Consider the following 18,845-nt stretch of genomic DNA (forward strand, 5'->3'; position numbering starts at 1 on the left):
TGTTGATTTTGCTGGAGACCTTGATAGAAGAAGATCTCTCACAGGTTATGTCTTTACAATCGGAGGTTGTGCAATTAGTTGGAAAGCCACTTTGCAAACTACAGTCGCTTTGTCTGCCACTGAAGCTGAGTACATGACGATTACTGAGGCTTGTAAAGAAGCTATTTGGTTGAAGGGACTATTTAGTGAACTCAATGAAGACCTTCAAATCAGTACAGTATTTTGTGACAGTCAGAGTGCCATCTTCCTTACAAAAGATCAAATATTTTATGAGAGAACAAAACACATTGATGTTCGGTGTCATTTTGTTCGTGATATTATTGCTCGTGGTGATATTGTTGTGAGTAAAATTAGTACTCATGAAAATCCTGCAGATATGATGACTAAGTCACTTCCTATAACCAAGTTTCAACATTGCTTAAACTTGGTTGGTGTTCATTGTTGAAGTTAAACCCTTAAGGGATTTTATGGAAGAGGTGGAGAACTTGTTCATTAAAAGTTCGCGATGAAGAACTTGTTCATTGAGAATTTGTGTCAAGGTAGAGATTGTTAGAATTAAGTGACCCGAATTCTTATTTAATAAAATACGATGGAAAATAAAATAAAAGTAAAATCCATATAGAACTAGACTTCTTTTATTTTATTTTAGAATAAAGTTTTTAAACCTTATTAAACTCCATCTATTTTATATTGATTAGGATAAGGTGTTTCAATCCTACTAGAATATGGCTTTACAAGCCTATAAGTAGACATAGTTTATTCCTCTTGTATTGATTCAAATTTTTCGACATAATAAATTTTCTTCTGCTCTACCCCTGGTTTTTTCCCGAAAGGATTTCCACATAAAATTTGTGTGTTCTTTATTTTATTTTTTTATTTTATTTTATTTTTCACAATTTCATTCTTGGTTAATTATTTTATCTTGATGAAATTTATATGTTACAGGGATTATTAATTGTTCATTAATGCCCAAGCATATTTAGCTTTGTTTTTTATTTGATATTTGGTTTTGAACCTTGTTTAATATCTATGTTTATCTTTTGTCTGATTTTTTAATTGAAGTCATTAATTTACGAAACTTTGGTTAAATAACTTAGAAAGCCCTAATTTATGTTTTTTTTAACATTTTCTTTGCAATACTGAACTTCCAAACCAAACCCAGTATATCAAATCTATTTTTCTAGCTAACCACGACAGTGTTAAATTGGTGAGCGGTGATTTAGAACTTATTATGGGTTAGGTCGGATTTGGCTCAGATCAATATAAAATTTTAAGCTTGATTATTAAGTTCGGGTTCAGCTCAACTCGAAAAATAGACTTAAAATTTCACCCAAACTCGATTCAAATTAAAAAGGCTAAATCTGAGCTTGACTCACCTGTATTAATTTTTTTTAGATTATTTTTATATGAAAATAAATTTTAAAAATATAATACATCAAATATATTAAAAATATTAAAATAAATGTTTCTCAATAAATTGAAAACATATTAAAAAAAAGTTTATATTTAAATAGCATTAAAATAATTACAACGTAGCAAGTAATATCTTAAAAATAGTAACAAAATTAACAATAAAATAAGAGTTATATAACATCCAAACAATAATAACAAAATAATAGTAATATAATAATAAAATAGTAGTAAAATAAACAACGAATCAAAAATAAAACAGCTGATTCAGACACCGGCCAAAAAATTCTACTTGAGGCCTAGTCCATTTAAACCATTTTTATACTTATATTTTTTCCACTCTAATCCTAACCTTACATAGTTTACTTATATTTTCATATCTAACTTGTTCGGAACTTTTTCAAATCGTGATGACAATTACAATAATGATCTAGTCTTACAACAAAATCCTAAAATCCAAATTTTAGTTTTTGCCCTGAATTACTACTAGCTTAATGGAAGGCCAACTAATATGTGCAAATACAAAAAAATGAAACACGGAAAAGCAAAGCCCAGTATTAACCAAAGTCTTAAATGATCCGATCCACACAACAAGCCAACCCGAAATATAATTTTCTCTTTTTTGGGTATGTTTTTTTTTCTATTTCTTCGGTCGATTGAGCTGACGGCTTTTCTTTGTTTTCCTCTTCAGAATTCATATAGAGACAGAGAACCAAAGTTGAAAAAAAGAACATACACATCTAAATCTTTAAGGCCTCAGCTTCTCTTTCTCTGTTTCGACTCTGTGGAGTAAATTTGGGATCGATGGCGGCCTTGCAGTACCTAGACTCTCTTCGAAATGAGCATCCAGAGCTAGGCGACTGGTATAATTCTCTTGCAGATCTGTATCAAAAGAAGCTCTGGCACCAGCTCACTCTCAAGCTTGAGCAGTTCGTTGCTCTCACCGTTTTCCAGGTCTCTCTCTCTCTCTCTCTCTCTCTCTCTATATATATATATATAGTCCGTGTTGTTTGGGTTTAGAGTTCGTAGATCTTTTTTATATTATGGTTTTAAGAATTTAGGAGTTAGGGTTTTTGAATGGAGCTGGTTACTTTTTTCTTTTCTTTTCTTTTTTTCCCCTAGGGGTTTATAGTAGAATTTGGATCTCATTGTCGCGGATTTATTAGGGTTTTTAATACTACTCTTACCATTTTGTTTTTATTTTACTTTTTACTATTTAGTCTTAAATTTGAAACGAAATAAATAAGAATTGTTTATACTTTATTGCTTTGATGTTCAACAACTCGGAGCTTATTAAAGAAAGTATACTCACTCGGGTTTTGCCTTTATTTTTTTATTGTAATGTTTTTGCATAGAATTGTTGCTAACTTGCAGCAAAAAAAGAATTAGTGGAAATCTTCAGTTTTGCACGAATTGCAAGCAGGATAAAGTACATGAATAACAATAATTAGCATCTAAAGCTCTGGCATGTTTATTTTAGGGCAAAATTCTTCTCTGAATTGTAAAAACTGGAAGTGTGGCGAGGTTATGTAACTTAGGGATGGCAATGGATAATGCGGATTGGGATATTTGTGGACATCCAACTTGCTTTTTATAGATTCAAATATTTTGGATTCTGATAATATTCAGATTCAGAAATTCTAATTACTATCCCAGCTATTCAAAGCTGATGCAGATTTTAACATTCGGTATTCATTATCCGAATCCACTTTACTTTCACTGGTAATGGATGTGGATTTGGATAACAGTATGTGAATTTACTTTACGTATATGAATAACGATTAGGATATTCAAATCCATTATCCTTTTTACTTTTTGAAATTTTTATTTAAAAAACATTTTTGTACTTATTTAGCCAATTCTGTTATTTGACTAATAATTTAATTAATTTGATTTCAGATTTGGATAGTAATACTCATATTTAAGCTGCTTATAATCATTTGGATTTTAAAGCAGATTTGCGGCTTCGAATCCAAATTTTACAGAAATTACAGATATCTAACCCGTTGCCATCCCTAGTTATGTTCCTTTACACCTCTTGTTTTCGTAGAGTACATCTGGAAATTTCAGTTGTGGTTTCCTACTGCTCTCGTGCCCCTCGGTGAATAATATATGGATAACTAATCTGAAGTGTGGTTTACTTGATCATTTTCATTTACAAGAAAGTTGGCTTTCTATTTGCTTTAGTGATTCATATGTACGTAAATAATATGGTAGCAAATGAAGCACCCCTTGTGCTAGATATTGGCTAGGTCATCTAACTTCCTATGGCACTTGTTTCTCGCAAATTTCAGGCTGGAGATGCGTTGATAAAGTTGTATCATAACTTTATCACTGACTTTGAGATGAAGATTAATCCTCTCAAGCTTGCACATTTCGCTGTTATAGTTTCTCAGCAGTACTCAGAGAAAGAGGCTGCTATTAGTTTCCTTGAAGGGGTGATTGAAAAGCTTCAGGCTACTAAAGAGCAGCGCATAGAAGAGCCAATTCTTTATATTAAGATGCAGATTTCCAAATTCAAGCTTGAGCAAGGTGATCAAAAGGAGTGCAAGAAACTTCTTGAAGATGGGAAGAGTACCCTTGACAGTATGACCGACATAGATCCATCTGTATATGCTACCTATTACTGGGTTTCATCTCAATACCATAAATTTCGCCAAGAATTTGCTGAGTTCTACAGAAGTGCTCTCCTTTATCTTGCGTACACATCAGTGGAGTCTCTCTCAGAATCTTTTAAGCTGGTATGTTTCTATGTGTTCTCTGCCAGTCCAATAGTACTGCCTTGTGATATTATTGGAGCTCATTAATTTTACTCACTTATCTGTTTTTTAATATATTTTAGGCTGTGTGGAGTTGAATATGGTTAGTTGAAGTCTAACACTGTACCAACAAGCCATTTTACTCATATCAAACTTTTATGTTACAAAGTTCTTGTTATTCAGAGTCCCCCTGCTTTTTTTTTCTTGTAATTATCGTTTTATCAACAGCAGTGCCTCCGAAGTCTGATGGCTGATGTGCTTGAATATTCTGTTTTCCAGCCCCTAACGCCCCAATCATAAAATTGATGGAAATAAATGAACTAAAGAAATTGCGAGGAATATATTTGTCCATTGACTTGATTTTATTTAATTTTATTTGAACTCTTTTGATATAGGATTTAGCATTTGATCTGTCCCTTTCTGCTCTTTTGGGAGATAACATCTACAACTTTGGAGAACTCCTTGCTCATCCAATTGTAAGCACATATTTATCAAGTTTCTTAAATTCACTATATATTGCTGCTGGTCCAATTGTTATGGAGATGATCGATACAGTCTTGATTAAGAAAGTGCCTTTAAGTGCACAAAGAAAAGGTTCATAGGCCTCATTTATGATACTCATGCTAATGTATGTGGAGGTTTAATGAACTGAAAAGTGCCTTCTATTAAGAGCCTCTTTTCATTTTGCATTTCTTTTCATGCTATTGTAATTACATGAATACATTCTTATTTTTCTTTGTGTTAGATTGATTTAAAAGGGAGCTTGTAGGTTGTAGTTGTTTTTCTTTTTCTTTTTTTTCCCTTCTGAATTTCCTTGCTTTGATGTTTTTATTTTGTTATGTTTGAGATGATGACTGTTGGCATCATTTACAGATAAAGAGTCTTCTGGGGACCAAGGTGGAGTGGCTTTATTATATCCTCCAATCCTTTAACTCTGGGAATTTGGTTCGCTATGAAGAATTGTGTCGCGTGCACAATGCTGCACTGAGTGCTCAACCAGCCTTGGTTGAGAATGAGAAGAAGCTCTTGGAAAAAATTAATATTCTGTGCTTAATGGAGATTATCTTCAGGTGTGTATTGTTTTAGTGTACCCTAAGGGATCAGGTCAAAGTTGCTGATAATTGTATGTGGTTAAAAACTAAAGTACAATATGTTTCAATGCAGCCGCCCATCTGATGATCGAACTATTCCTTTAAAAGTTATTGCTGAGAGAACAAAATTGTCAATTGAGGATGTTGAGTATCTTCTTATGAAGAGCCTGTCCGTAAGTTAAAATATTCATAATATTGTTGTCATCTTTGTTTTTACACGTATTCATTTTCCTTTATCTTCAGTTTTTTCATGACACCTTAATAGGGAATGCAAACTATAAGGGGACACAAATAAATTTTGGATATATGCCAAGGAATATACAAATTATTATGAATAGTGAACATTTGTGGAAGTCCAAGTCTCAATTTTTCGTATGGACGATGCACCACTGTATACATTTGATCCGAGGCCTGCATGTAGCAACTAGCTATACTTCAGAGGGTTCAAAATTCTAAAGATAACTTTATAACCTTTTTGCGAATAATGACTGCAGGTTCGTCTGATTGAGGGTATAATCGATCAAGTTGAGGGAACAATTCATGTCTCTTGGGTGCAGCCAAGAGTTCTGGGGATTCCACAGATCAAATCCTTGCGTGACCGGTTGGATAATTGGATGGGCAAAGTACATAACGCTTGGTTATCAATTGAGGCTGAAACACCTGATCTCGTTGCATCATGACTTTTTTTCTCCAGTTCCTTTCTGCCATTGTAACAATTTCGTTATTTGAAAAGGGCAAGAAAAAGGGAAAGTGAAACGATGAGCAATGAGGATAGAGATAAGCGTTAGTCATTTGCGGGTAGGGCCATCTTTGTATGATTCCTTTAGTAGGTATTGCTCGATCCTTAAATCTTTGTTCTGAAAGGAGCGGCTCATGTATTAAACTTTTCACTTTTTGGCATTTGTTGGATCTACAATGGTACTGGAGTGCCTGAGGATACGGTTAAAACTGCAAACATCATCCTTATCTTTCATTTTGTATTGGGATTTTTCATTAGATACAATCAGATATGATCCATTTTTATGTGGATGAAAGTGCATTTTCATTTCAGATTAGATATTTTTCTGCATGATGTATATATTGTTTGGCTTCAATGCGATACTAGATGAGCTGCTACTTCTTGGTTATTTAACTACAAATATGTTGATTAGTTTTTACAATTTACCTGTGATGTGAATGAATCTTTAAGATGATTGCCAATCTTGAACAATTAAACCATTTGATTCATATACCACCAGGTTGGGTTTTTATAATATAGATAACAGTATATGATTTCATACTCGTAAGTGAGAACATAAGCTGCATATTTCTTCAAAATAAGCCCGGCGTTAATCTCATAGTTTGCAAGTTTTACATAATTATGAATCACATGGAACACTTAATGCCTCAGCATTACAAAGCAGTAATGAATCATGCATAACAAAGAATCAAACCTGGAACACGGCCAATATCATTGAATTGATATTCTGGGAAAATGAAATTACATGGCTAGCAGAATGCTCCCGCAGCTTTCTTTACATTTTAAGAATACAAGCAAATTCCAAATGCAGTCATTCTTGCCGCACAAACGGCGAGGAACTAACGTCTGTGCTGTAAAAGGAGTCTTCTCCTCCATAGTAGTTTTCGTCTTTCTCTTCTTCCCATTTGAGAACCTCTCTTGTATATTTAAATGCTTCATCAACGGTCACCCGATGGTCCCTTGCCCTAGTTTGTGACACAAAAAGTTTCCGTCCTGTAAGGGAAGTATAAAGATCCTTGAACTTCATCGCAACGTAAAAGTAAGCCTGTTGAGCCAGAGACTGGTGACTATGGACTGGTCTCTCCAAACTGAAATCATTGAACCATTCACAAGTGCTTAAAGGCACCCGATTCACTTTGTCCTCAAAGAGATCATACTTGTTTAGTATCAACACAAACGGGGTATCCTTAAAGCAAGGATGCCTTATCATTGTTTCAAATAACTCCTTGGTCTGCATCATCTTATTTTGAAATAGCGGTCCACTGCCACTGCTCTCTGGTGCTACCGACATCAGATCATAATCACTGAGGGCCGCGCAGAAGACTACAACTCGTACATCTTCAAACATTTCCACCCACTTGCATCCTTCATTAATCCCCTTCGCATTTACCCTTATGAGTTGATACCTATAAAAGCAAAAAGGCTAAATTAGCTTTACTGATTCAAGATCAAATCTCATTGTCATATGCCTTGGGGTTGAAGTATGTAAGAGCGAATACTGGGGAATAAGAAAAGGATGGGAAGTGAATGCATTTTCTGAAATGATTTTTCATATGAACAATACGATAAAGAAATTATTGCAAACATTGGTGAAGTAACTCTATGTGATGCAATTGCTTGCATCTATGGAACATTATTGAGGAAATCTTTCATAAGGCAACAACAGAATGTCAGGAAAGAATTACTTGGTTAATGGCTGTGAGGGAGCTTCCAAATTGTCTGTGTAGGTTTCAGACATTGGACTACGATCATCGAGCAAAAACTCTATGAAAGCCAAGCCATTCCCTTGGGTGACCCCTTCAGCATAAAGAATGTCACGATCAGTAGGTTCATATTCATTGCTCGACACCTCTACAGCCTGAAGGAAACAAAAGCATATCACGTGTTACAGATGGAAAAAATCAATAGAATCAACGCAAGAATCAAGTATGCAATCAAGATCTCACAAATTAAGGCAGGAATATAAAATAATATCAGTTAATTATTCTATAATATTCTAGTCTTATTTATGTCTTTTAGTCAAGTCCTATAACAAAGGGATTAGAATCCTTATGATGTACTACCTAAATTAGTCAGCCTAACCTTGTTATTTAAACAACAAATGGAATGAAAGAGCAAGCAGAAGATGATTCAATTTTGAGATAGGCAAATAACTCTCTTTAAGCTCCAAGATTAGTAGCCCGTTTTGGAGAGCTCCAACCTTTTTTTCACAATTCTCTCACCATTGGTTCTCATGGAAGACCCTAGCCAAATCGTCCTGTGACTAGATCCCTATCTAAGGCTTGCAACACAAGATATTGCTGTAATTTGAGTTCACTTATTTCTTGCCTTTTCTTTTTTTTTTTTTTTTTTTTTTGGGGGGGGGGGGGGAATCTTCTTCGAGATGAATAACTTGACATATCAACAACCATCTAAATTTTGGCAATGATTAGGCCAACATCAGACATAAAAATAAGTTGACATACCCTGCTTAAGAAGTACTCCGCAACATCAGGAAGAAAGTGAAGCTCATCTTTTCTTCTATAAGTGTGCTGTATAGCTGGATCTTTCCACAACTCCTCAACTAATGGTGCATACTCACGCGTTGCTGCAGGGAAAAATGCATCCAAATCACCTGTGGCTATAATGTCCAGAAGCCAGTCAGCAAAATGCTTTAGCCTTGGGTTGATAGAATAGACACACTGGTTAGTTTCACCAGACTCGACCTCCCCACCTAACACAAGATTAAAATATTGATTACATGTTGAAAGAGTTGCAATGATGTTAATTTGTTTTTAGGCCAGCTTGGAGAGACATTAGAAGCATCATCATGCATAAAGCTTCTATAAACAAACAATTAAACACATCTAAGAAACAAGTCCATGTTCTACTTTAAAAGTTCAAAAGTATGTTCAAAAGCAGACAAGATTTTGGTGTTGGCAAACATTACCAGCATCATAGTTCTGATCATTGGCAGCTAGTTCTTGCATTCCAGACATTGCTTCCTCCTCAAACCGCTCCTGCCCATCTAATAATATGCTAACATATCTGTACATATTACTCTGGATCATCAACTTCAGATCCTGCAGTTCTTCTGCAGAAAACCCATTTCCATACAAAAATTTTGCCTGTTCAATAATGCATAGTGAACATTAGATAAAATGGCATCAACAACATTTTTAGACTGTAAAAACTAGCTGTTTGTGCTGAATTGGGTAGATAACATAGCTCTAGATGATCCTAGCAACTGAATTTATCACTTAAGCACAATGGGAAATTAGCCACACCTTGATCATGTATACACCATATACCAATTGTTTCTAAACCAACAAAGCATAAAGAAAAGCAGAATTTGGATAAGTTGACTAATATGATCCCCACTACACACTCAGCCCATGCCATTGAAAGCATTGTAGAGGTTGAACTACATGCCAATCCACGATTTAAAGTTTCCTAATCATCTTAATTATTCCTCATCTACTAATAGATTGGAATGAAAGACATTCTTCATACTCAAGCAAGATATTCTAGCTAACTTCCTTGTAGGTGTAAATTTTTGAAGTGGCTTTACTTTCATTTCCAATGCCACTTAAAGCAATTAGCATAGCAACACAAAGCATAATTGTTAAAAGAAAATAGTACATTAGCAACAAGATATTCCAAACCTGCTTGAAGATGGTGCGTGTTCCAGAGCCTTGAAGCCCAAGTAAAAGAAGCTTCAGGGTTCGTTTTTGCTCTAGGTAATTTGGAACAGTACTATAATTGCTGGCCTCCTCCTTCACTCCTTGAGGTTGACCATGGGGCACAGGCAAAGAAAACAAGGTACAGACAAAACGAGTTGTTGCCTGTCTCATAAAAACCAAAACCCACATCATATTACATATAATATCCATGATACAATTCAGGCTGTTAGAAGTTTATGTACCTTCTCCCAGATGTTTCCTCTAATGTTATTTTGACCTTCTTCCTCATAACGACCATCATCATAGACCCAAAAATGAGTGTCACGTGGACACTGCACATTTGCCAACTGAACACAATAAAAGGATATATCAATAATTATTTATTTGTTTATTTATTTCAGCCCGAATGGAAGGATACATCATGATTAGTTATACAATATGAAAACATGCATTCGATAAATAGTTTATTCCCATTCACGTTCTTATCAAATGCTGAGGTTAAACATATATTACGATGCCTAAAAGAAAGGCATAATGCAGAAAACTAAGGTGTTAAAAGAGTTTTGTAAAGGGAATCTGTTTCTTCTAACTGGTTATGATATAAAGTATAAAAGGAGGAGACAACTTAGCACCACAAGAACCTGAGATTGAGAATCCTAAATGTATGGAATCAAGCAGAAAAGAAAAAAAATGATCAAGAGCAATAAATAATAGATCCTATATTAACTTTTATTGTTGTTACCTTTAGCACCCTCAATTCAAGTTTTGTAATCTCCCTTCCATTGATATAGACTTCAGTATTGCCATTGCTTGCATCATGATTAAGCTTGCCAGTGAAATTTAGGTTTGAACTAATGATGCGATCAGGTTTTTCTCCTTCCTGCCAATTCAATAAGAAAAGATAGTCGAATCAAGTCCCCATATTCTAGATGTTCCTCTGCTTGCTTCTTCAAATAGAAAAACCAAGTGAAACATAAAATAGCATATCATATTAACTTACCTTTCCCCATAGACCAGATTCCTTGTCATACCAATATCTTCCAGGCTTCAACTTCCTAGGAGGTAAAGGGCATCCAAGTAATTCAGCCATCTCTTCGGGCTTCAGTGGATATGCATTCACAATTAGCTGCTCCGGCCGGAGCTGATTAGCAGAACATTCTTTCTCTGCTTTCATAATCTGCTTTACCTCCAATGGACTGAGTAGTCGAGACAAGAGCCTAGAATGTTTACCTAATCGTAAGCGCTTTGATTCATCAATTGGCTGGCGAATGCATGTCACACATTTTCGTCCTTCAGGCATCGACCCCATTGCCCTAAGCACACAATTGCTGCAATACTTAGCGTCACAAACCAGGCAAGATTCCTTTGTTTCCCACTTTCTCTTACCACATCGATAACAAACCCTTCTCTTCTTCTTCTTCTTTTCTGTTGAAACCCCAACATATTCAGGAAAGACTCTCTTTACCATATCCACATCTTTCCTATCCGACTTTTCAACAGTATTGAATGTAACAACTGGAACTCTCTTTCCTTCATTAACAACTTGTTTAGGAGGATTACTAGGAGGGTTGCCAACTGAGCCAGGCGATGCTGAAGGAGAAGCTGAAGAAAAATCAGGATTTTGCAGCACAGACACTAGGGACTCAGAGCTTGCCGAAACCCTTGGACTCTGAGTACGTGGACTTGTGACACTGGCAATATAAGACACTGGCAAGGGGATTGGCTCAATCAGCAGGGTTGCAGTATTAGCAACTAATCTTTGGGACTCTGACAGTGCTTCTGCAGTAGGGATGGCATGTGAATTTACATCCAGAGGCTCAACTCTAGGTACTTCATAAGCAACTGGAGGACCTTTATATTCTATTGCTATGGAGTAATCAAGCTCTAATGAATCTTCAGGAAGCGAGGCACTGGGTGGAAGCATCTTCCCGACCAACTTTTTCCAACTCTCACCCTCCTTTTGCTCCATTTATTTGAATACAATACCAAAGTGCTATATGCTGGGCTAGAGCTTCAAGTTCAAATTACAACTCCTCAAGTATCACACATAGTTATCAAACTATGCTCTATAACATCCAGAGAAGTGCATGGATAAGCTCAAATTACCTGGAAAGCAATCGTCAGAACAGTGAGATTTTCCGGGTCCTTTATAATGCATGCTTGACAATGAAACCAGAAATAGTGACCAAGCAGCCAGACTTCAACATAAAATTGTCATCCTAAGAAAGCCTTCCAGTTTCAGAGGATATATTGGAAAAGATCAATCATTTGACCCTAATTAAATGAAATAAAAGAAAATTCAAATGTTCAAAAACCAAGCATGGGATTCAGGCATAATTTGAACAACAAAGTAGGCCCACGCGCATATAGCTTAAACACCTACTCTTTTGGAATGAAGTAACTGAAATAATCGGCAGTCAGCCAACAGAAAAAGTAAAGGAAAAATCCATTTTGGTAACTCTATCCAAGAGAAGACTTCTACCTATAAATAATATCCTAAACCCATAGAAGATTGTTAAAATTGATAGTCAAATGGTAATGTAGGCTCATGTAGAATTTTTCGACTTTAAGAAAAGTACGATTGAATTCATTTATAGTCAAACAATAGACATTTCAAGCTTAATTCAAGCTTTGAGGCTAAACATGACTTTACATCTAAAAAGAACAAAATTGAATCAGTCTACAATGGAAACATTGGGATCACATTTTACCTACTGAAACTTCAAGAAACATTAAAAAAAAAAGGCAGTCATACCCATCCATACATAGAAAATCTTAGGGTCAATTAAACAAATACTGTATACAAAACCCAAAAAAGAAAAAAACCAAGAAGATACCTGAAAGAAAAAGACGAAAATGAAAGTGAATCTCAGAGAGGAAGAAGAAAAGGTAGAGAGGCTCTTTGCTTTCTGCGCTTCTTCGAATTGTTTCTTTTCTGTGCTTTGAAGAAATCCAAGAAAAGAAAACGAAATCCCAGACTCTGAGAGATGGGAAAAATAAAAAATAAAAATCTTCAAAAAGCCTCACTGCAAAACCAAAAAAGAGAGCCTGCACTACTCACATCAGTCCATTTTTTTGTAAAGAATGATGAAAATGGTGAACACTACAGACAAAGAAGAGAGAGAAATGTGGGCCCCCAAGTTTCTTATTTTCTTTTTTCTTTTTTGGTTTAAGAACTTCATGAACAACAGTAGCAGCAGCAGCTGCAGGATTGTCTGAAGGAGTGGTTTTCATTGTCTGAAGGAGTGGTTTTCACTTTTTTAATGTTTGTTGTAGTTGAGTTGAGGACTGGGTGGGGGGATGAGCTGCCCCGAGGCCCGAGCTCCGTGGCATCGTGCGTGGGTACTGTTGGCGCCTCTGCTGGTGATGATGTGGAACCGTACGACCAAGATATTTGTGTTGGATCACGCGCCTTCTAAGGAGAGTGATGATTCTCTCTTCTATGTCTGTTTGTTTGCTTTCCCTGTTGCGGGCGTGAAAAACGTGGATCAGGCATCACCAGAGGCCTGATCATAGTACTATGGGCCACGGCTCATTCCCACCAGGCCATCATCCATCATAATTTTATATTGGTTAATATATGTTGTTAGTCCCTATACTTTGACGAAATTTGAAATTTATCTTTATATTTAAAAAGTTATAAATTAAGTCCTTTAATGTTTTTAATCTAAAAATATCATTCCAATCATTAAAATTGTAAGTATTTTATATTAAAATTTATTAATTTGGCATTCTTACTAAACTACCCTCATATGATGTAGCATATATTTGACAAAAAATAAGTAGAAATAATTTTTTTTAAAATTGAAAAAACTTAAAGGGATTGAATCTTTATCTCTAAAAGTATAGGGATTAATAGAAGATTTTAACCTTTTATGGTATATCATAATTTAATGAAATTATTATAAGAGAAAAGGTGATGAAAATTCAACTCCCTTTTCCAGAAATTAACGAAAAATAGAAAAAATTGAATGTTGAGATGAGAGGAGAGAATAGTAATTAATGTCAAATGGGGACCATGGGATAAAAGATATAAACATTTTAATCTCAAAGTCCCAACAAACAAGACAGTCAATAAACCAAGGTTTTTATTATGGTTGGTTGTAACTATAATGGATTTTGTCTTTGGGAGTTGGGACATTATATTTTCACATTTTTAATTAGGATGAGGCATATCTAAATTTACATTTGTTTATACCTATAATGGGACATGGATTTAAATAATCCTCTAATTTTACAAATTAAAATATATTTTACCTCTCCTTCTATCAAATTATTTCAAAATAGATTATAAATTAACATTTGTTAGTGTGGATTGCTACGTGTATGTCACATTAGAAATTAATTAATTTTTTAAAAATTAAAAAATATATATTTTAAAATATTAATTAATTGTTGACGTGGCATCAACAAAATTAACAAATGTTAATTTTTTTCATCTATTTTTAATGATTTGGTAAACAATACAAACTCAATGACTAAAAGAGATAAAAAAAAATTAAATAGATAACTAAAATGATATTTCTTGTAAAGTTAAAGGGCCAATGAAATCATTATAACTCACATATGATTTTGTTATAATTAGAGTTGAACTTATGATTTTAAAATTCGGAGGGCTTTAACCTTATCATTAAGTTAAGGTCTCGTTGACATAAATTTATTTTCAAAATATTGTTATGAATTATAATTATAATTTGTTTTTATCTTTTTATTTTTTATGCAAATACACATTAAATTTTTAAATTTAAATTATAATATAATATTAATTTTTAAGATGAATTTTGTAATGTTTTAATCAATTTATTTTTCTTTCAAACCTTCTAACTAATTAACTTTACCTAAGTAATTTAATCAACTTGTTTCAAGGTTAATATATAATTCAATTGAATTGAATATAAATTTAAAATATTTAATTTTAATTGAACCTAATATAATTTTTTATTAAATAAAAAAATTTATTTAATTTTATGGGATTAAATAATATTTAGTTCTTAAATTTGGTAACTTTTCTCAATTTGATCTCTAAATTTTTTATCCCATGCAAGTCATTGAACTTGATAGTTTTTCTCAACTTAGTCCATGAACTTGGATTTTGTTAAGGTATGATGATGTGACACTTTGAAACTATGTCACATTATCATTTGAATTTTTAAAATAAAATCTTCTGATTTCTTTATTTTTTGTGTTTTTTAGAGTTTATATTTATATATATATATTAAATTTTCAGCTGATGATGAAATACAATTTTAAAATGTCATGTAATCACTCTTGAACATAATTCAAATTCAATGATCAAATTAAGAAAAATTGTCAAATTCTGATATATGGACAAAAAAATTCAAGACCCATTAGGAAAAAGTTGTCAAATTAAAAGTCTAAATATTGTTGTATCCCTTAATTTTATATCACGTGATTAAAATGTTATTATTTTGTAATTAAAAATAGAGAAATGAATAAACTAAATAGAAAATACATAGATAAACAATAATTTTAATAATTTATTTAGAATTTGTTTAACAAATAGATTTGGGTTTAAATTTTTTTTCAAATATAAGGAACGTATAATAGATAAATATATTTTACACTAAACTCGAGAAAAATAAATTGTTTTCAATAATTACATTAAACTCAAAATATTTCCTAAAAATGAAGGGAGATCTCCCAATACTACTTTTGACAAGATTTGGTCTTTTATGTTTCCTATTTTTTTCCCTTTCGTCTAAAGTAATAGTGAAAGCACCAAACCATTTTTTTTAAAGCTTAAGACCTTTACCTAAACTAGTCCTTCTTCAACCATTCTTTTGCCCCATTTAAGTCAAACACTCTAAATATCTCATAAAGTAGTTGGTTTGAGTTGAGAATTCTATCATCTTTTTCTTTTGAATATAAGATTTATATCATTTTGTTTCACTATAAGTTTAGTTTAAAATCATAGTGATATTAATATATGGTGTTTTTGTGGAGCCTAAAATAGTGGTTGATCAATTCTATATACTTAATTAATGCATCTCTACGAAACATTAGCCTATAATACATTGAATCTATGGTTACTTTTCAGAATATTACATATTGGGTTTTATTATTATTTATCTTAATGAGTATTTATATATATGCTTTCTTTTTAACATTATTTTTATTATAGGTTTTTATCATATCTGTTTTTTATACAATATCTAGAATTACTCATAGTCTTTCCCTAACTCTTAAATAAGAGGATAATACACTTTAGCTCACTCAAACTCACATCTTTCTGCACTTATAACAATGTCAATATCAAATAAGCTAAAACTCAATCCATATATATATATATTATTGTTACAAATTTTGAGAAGATGATAAGTTGTCAAAGTCAGAATATTTGCTATTGATACTAATGAACAACCTTATCACTCCAACTATGACTTTGTTGATGAATTTAAATTTTTAGTGCCTAGTTTCAAAAACGATATAAATTATAAAATTAGAAGCCCTGAGTCCCAATATATTTTACAAATATATGGGCTTGGGTTGGATTCCTAGAACCTCCTAGGATTTATCAAGTTCATCTGCCCTCATGTAAACTGGGCATAAAATCCTGGCCTTAGTGTGTATGGGCTCCAACACTAATATCCAATTATCTCCCAGGCTTTGGGGAGTTGATGATTTTTTTCATAAGGCTTAAGTGAGATGGATGTATATATGCACGAGTCATGTAGGACTTGTGGTTGTGGCTGCTGCTCTTGGTTTACTTGGCCCCTGGTTCTGAGATGGCAAGCTATGATAGGCCCTGTAAACTCGAAGAAGGAATCTAATGAAGCCAAGCTCTCCCTAAACATTATCCTATCCAGAATCTACTCCTCCCATAATCTGACCTTTGCTTTCCTGGCTGGGATTCTCTTCTCAATCTCATGGATCACATTCAAACTCCTCTTCTCTCACTACTTCCAAACCTCCTGCTCCCATTCCATTCTCCTTTCACTTTTCCTCTCATTTCACTCCTAGTACATACTATAGTCTCAAATTCTTTGACCTTTGTGCCAATCTCCTTACACACCCCAAAGGTCCATAGATTTCACCTTATGTCATATTATGTTTTCATGTTATTCCACATGGCATTACTTTAGATTGGTAAATCATGATGTGTAGATAAAACTATGGCTGGGACTTCAGTCCTTCAGCAGACCAACTTCTTTTCACCGCCTGCAGATCCACCACAATTCTCTGAGTTGAATTTGAGGTTGAAGGAGCAACAGTGCTTATCTCTCCTCAAGAGGTGCAAGAACTTGGAAGATTTCAAGCAAGCTCATGCCCAGATCGTCAAATGGGGTTTCTTTTGGAACTCCTTTTCTGCAAGCAATCTGGTGGCTGCATGTGCTCTTTCAGATTGGGGTAGCTTAGACTATGCCTGTTCCATTTTCCAACAAATCCATGAACCCGGTACTTTTGAATTCAATACCATGATTAGAGCACATGTCAAAGACATGAACTTTCAGGATGCTTTAGTTTTTTATTATGAGATGCTTGAAAGAGGAGTTGAGCCTGATAATTTCACTTATCCTGCACTTTTCAAGGCATGTGCCTGGTTAAAGGCAAAAGAGGAAGGAATGCAAATTCATGGGCATGTATTTAAGTTTGGGTTTGAAAGTGATCTTTATGTACAAAACAGTTTGATCAATATGTATGGCAAATGTGGGGAGATACAACATTCTTGGGCAGTTTTTGAGCAAATGGATGAAAAGAGTGTTGCTTCTTGGAGTGCTATTATTGCAGCAAATGCTAGTTTGGGAATGTGGTATGAGTGTTTAATGGTATTTGGGAACATGAGTAGTGAGGGATGTTGGAGGCCTGAAGAAAGCACACTGGTTACTCTGCTCTCTGCTTGTACTCATTTGGGTGCTTTGGATTTGGGGAAATGCACACATGGGGCATTACTGAGGAACATTAGTGAACTCAATGTCATAGTTCAAACCTCATTGATAGACATGTATGTCAAATGCGGGTATTTGGAGAAAGGTTTATCACTCTTTAAGAAGATGACCAAAAGGAACCAAATGTCCTATACTGTAATGATTTCAGGGCTTGCCATGCAAGGACATGGTGAAGAAGCTCTAAGGATATACTCAATGATGCTAGAAGAAGGTCTGGACCCGGATGATGTGGTCTATGTGGGCGTATTAAGTGCTTGCAGTCATGCTGGCCTTGTTGATGAGGGCTTCAATTGCTTTGATAGAATGAAATCTGAGCATGGAATAGAACCAACAGCTCAGCATTATGGTTGCATGGTAGACCTCATGGGAAAAGCTGGGATGATTAATGAAGCTCTTGAGTTCATCAACAGCATGCATATCAAGCCCAATGATGTGGTCTGGAGAAGCCTTCTTAGTGCTTGTAGAGTTCATTGTAACTTGGAAATCGGAGAGATTGCAGCCAAGCATCTATTCGAGTCAAACTCGCAGAACCCCGGTGACTATGTGATACTGTCAAATATGTATGCACGAGCTGAAAAGTGGGTGGAGGTGGCTAAAATTCGGACGGAAATGGCTAGAAAAGGTTTCAACCAAGTGCCGGGATTTAGCTTGGTTGAAGTTAGAAGAAGAATCCACAAGTTTGTCTCGCAAGATACATCTCATCCTCGATGCGGAAGTGTCTATGAGATGATTCACCAGATGGAATGGCAGTTAAAATTTGAGGGTTATTCCCCGGACACGTCTCAGGTATTGCTTGATGTTGACGAAGAAGAGAAGAGGCAGAGATTGAAAGGTCATAGTCAGAAGCTAGCCATCGCATTTGCACTCATCCATACGTCTAAAGGCACACCTATAAGAATAGCTAGAAACCTCAGGATGTGCAGTGACTGTCATATGTATACCAAACTAATATCCATCATCTATGAACGTGAAATTACCGTAAGAGATCGTAACCAGTTCCACCATTTTAAAAATGGAACTTGTTCTTGTAGGGATTACTGGTGAAGCGATAAACTTTCAATTATCAGGATTTTGATTCTTTCATCTGCCATGAATTGCTATTTCCTTCTGCATTAAACTCTATACATGGATAGTTGTTTTACAACAACAAAAAAAGAAGTTATTTTAATCAAATTTTCTCTTGCAAACAATTGTATTTCTGGAAAAAATGGAGCCAAGATCGGTGCAGAACTCACATGGTGAGGAATGCAGCCATAAATCAAATGATTTTCAATCAT

At 34.4% G+C, this 18,845-nt stretch overlaps 3 protein-coding genes across 7 annotated transcripts; 2 read left to right on the forward strand and 1 right to left on the reverse strand.

The window, feature by feature from the left end:
- Positions 1 to 1,893: 1,893 nt before the first annotated feature.
- Positions 1,894 to 6,283, forward strand: LOC107919967 (26S proteasome non-ATPase regulatory subunit 13 homolog B). The gene is made up of 6 exons (XM_016849420.2): positions 1,894 to 2,364; positions 3,705 to 4,151; positions 4,565 to 4,645; positions 5,043 to 5,239; positions 5,334 to 5,433; positions 5,755 to 6,283. Exons 1-6 carry the CDS (start codon positions 2,215 to 2,217, stop codon positions 5,938 to 5,940), a joined length of 1,161 nt encoding a protein of 386 aa, XP_016704909.2. The 5' UTR covers positions 1,894 to 2,214; the 3' UTR covers positions 5,941 to 6,283.
- A 406-nt stretch (positions 6,284 to 6,689) lies between these two features.
- Positions 6,690 to 12,968, reverse strand: LOC107919109 (extra-large guanine nucleotide-binding protein 3). Of its 5 annotated transcripts, XM_041074417.1 has the most exons (10): positions 12,723 to 12,905; positions 12,499 to 12,641; positions 10,662 to 11,767; positions 10,404 to 10,541; positions 9,904 to 10,008; positions 9,644 to 9,823; positions 8,929 to 9,106; positions 8,465 to 8,712; positions 7,685 to 7,857; positions 6,690 to 7,405 (listed from the first exon to the last, which is right to left on the reverse strand). In XM_041074417.1, the coding sequence occupies exons 3-10, from the start codon at positions 11,628 to 11,630 to the stop codon at positions 6,811 to 6,813; spliced, it is 2,586 nt and encodes an 861-aa protein (XP_040930351.1). In that variant the 5' UTR covers positions 11,631 to 11,767; positions 12,499 to 12,641; positions 12,723 to 12,905; the 3' UTR covers positions 6,690 to 6,810. The 5 variants fall into 5 exon arrangements, with proteins under 5 accessions (XP_040930351.1, XP_040930352.1, XP_040930349.1 ...); XM_041074418.1 differs by having other exon boundaries at positions 8,465 to 8,619; positions 12,499 to 12,968; XM_041074415.1 differs by having other exon boundaries at positions 12,499 to 12,962.
- Positions 12,969 to 16,372: 3,404 nt separating this feature from the next.
- LOC107919994 (pentatricopeptide repeat-containing protein At1g31920) lies at positions 16,373 to 18,651 on the forward strand. Its single transcript, XM_016849465.2, has one exon. It carries the CDS (start codon positions 16,795 to 16,797, stop codon positions 18,610 to 18,612), a length of 1,818 nt encoding a protein of 605 aa, XP_016704954.2. The 5' UTR covers positions 16,373 to 16,794; the 3' UTR covers positions 18,613 to 18,651.
- The last annotated feature ends 194 nt before the right edge of the window (positions 18,652 to 18,845 follow it).

The sequence above is a fragment of the Gossypium hirsutum genome, chromosome A08, assembly GCF_007990345.1.
Source record: "Gossypium hirsutum isolate 1008001.06 chromosome A08, Gossypium_hirsutum_v2.1, whole genome shotgun sequence".
NCBI lineage: Eukaryota > Viridiplantae > Streptophyta > Magnoliopsida > Malvales > Malvaceae > Gossypium > Gossypium hirsutum.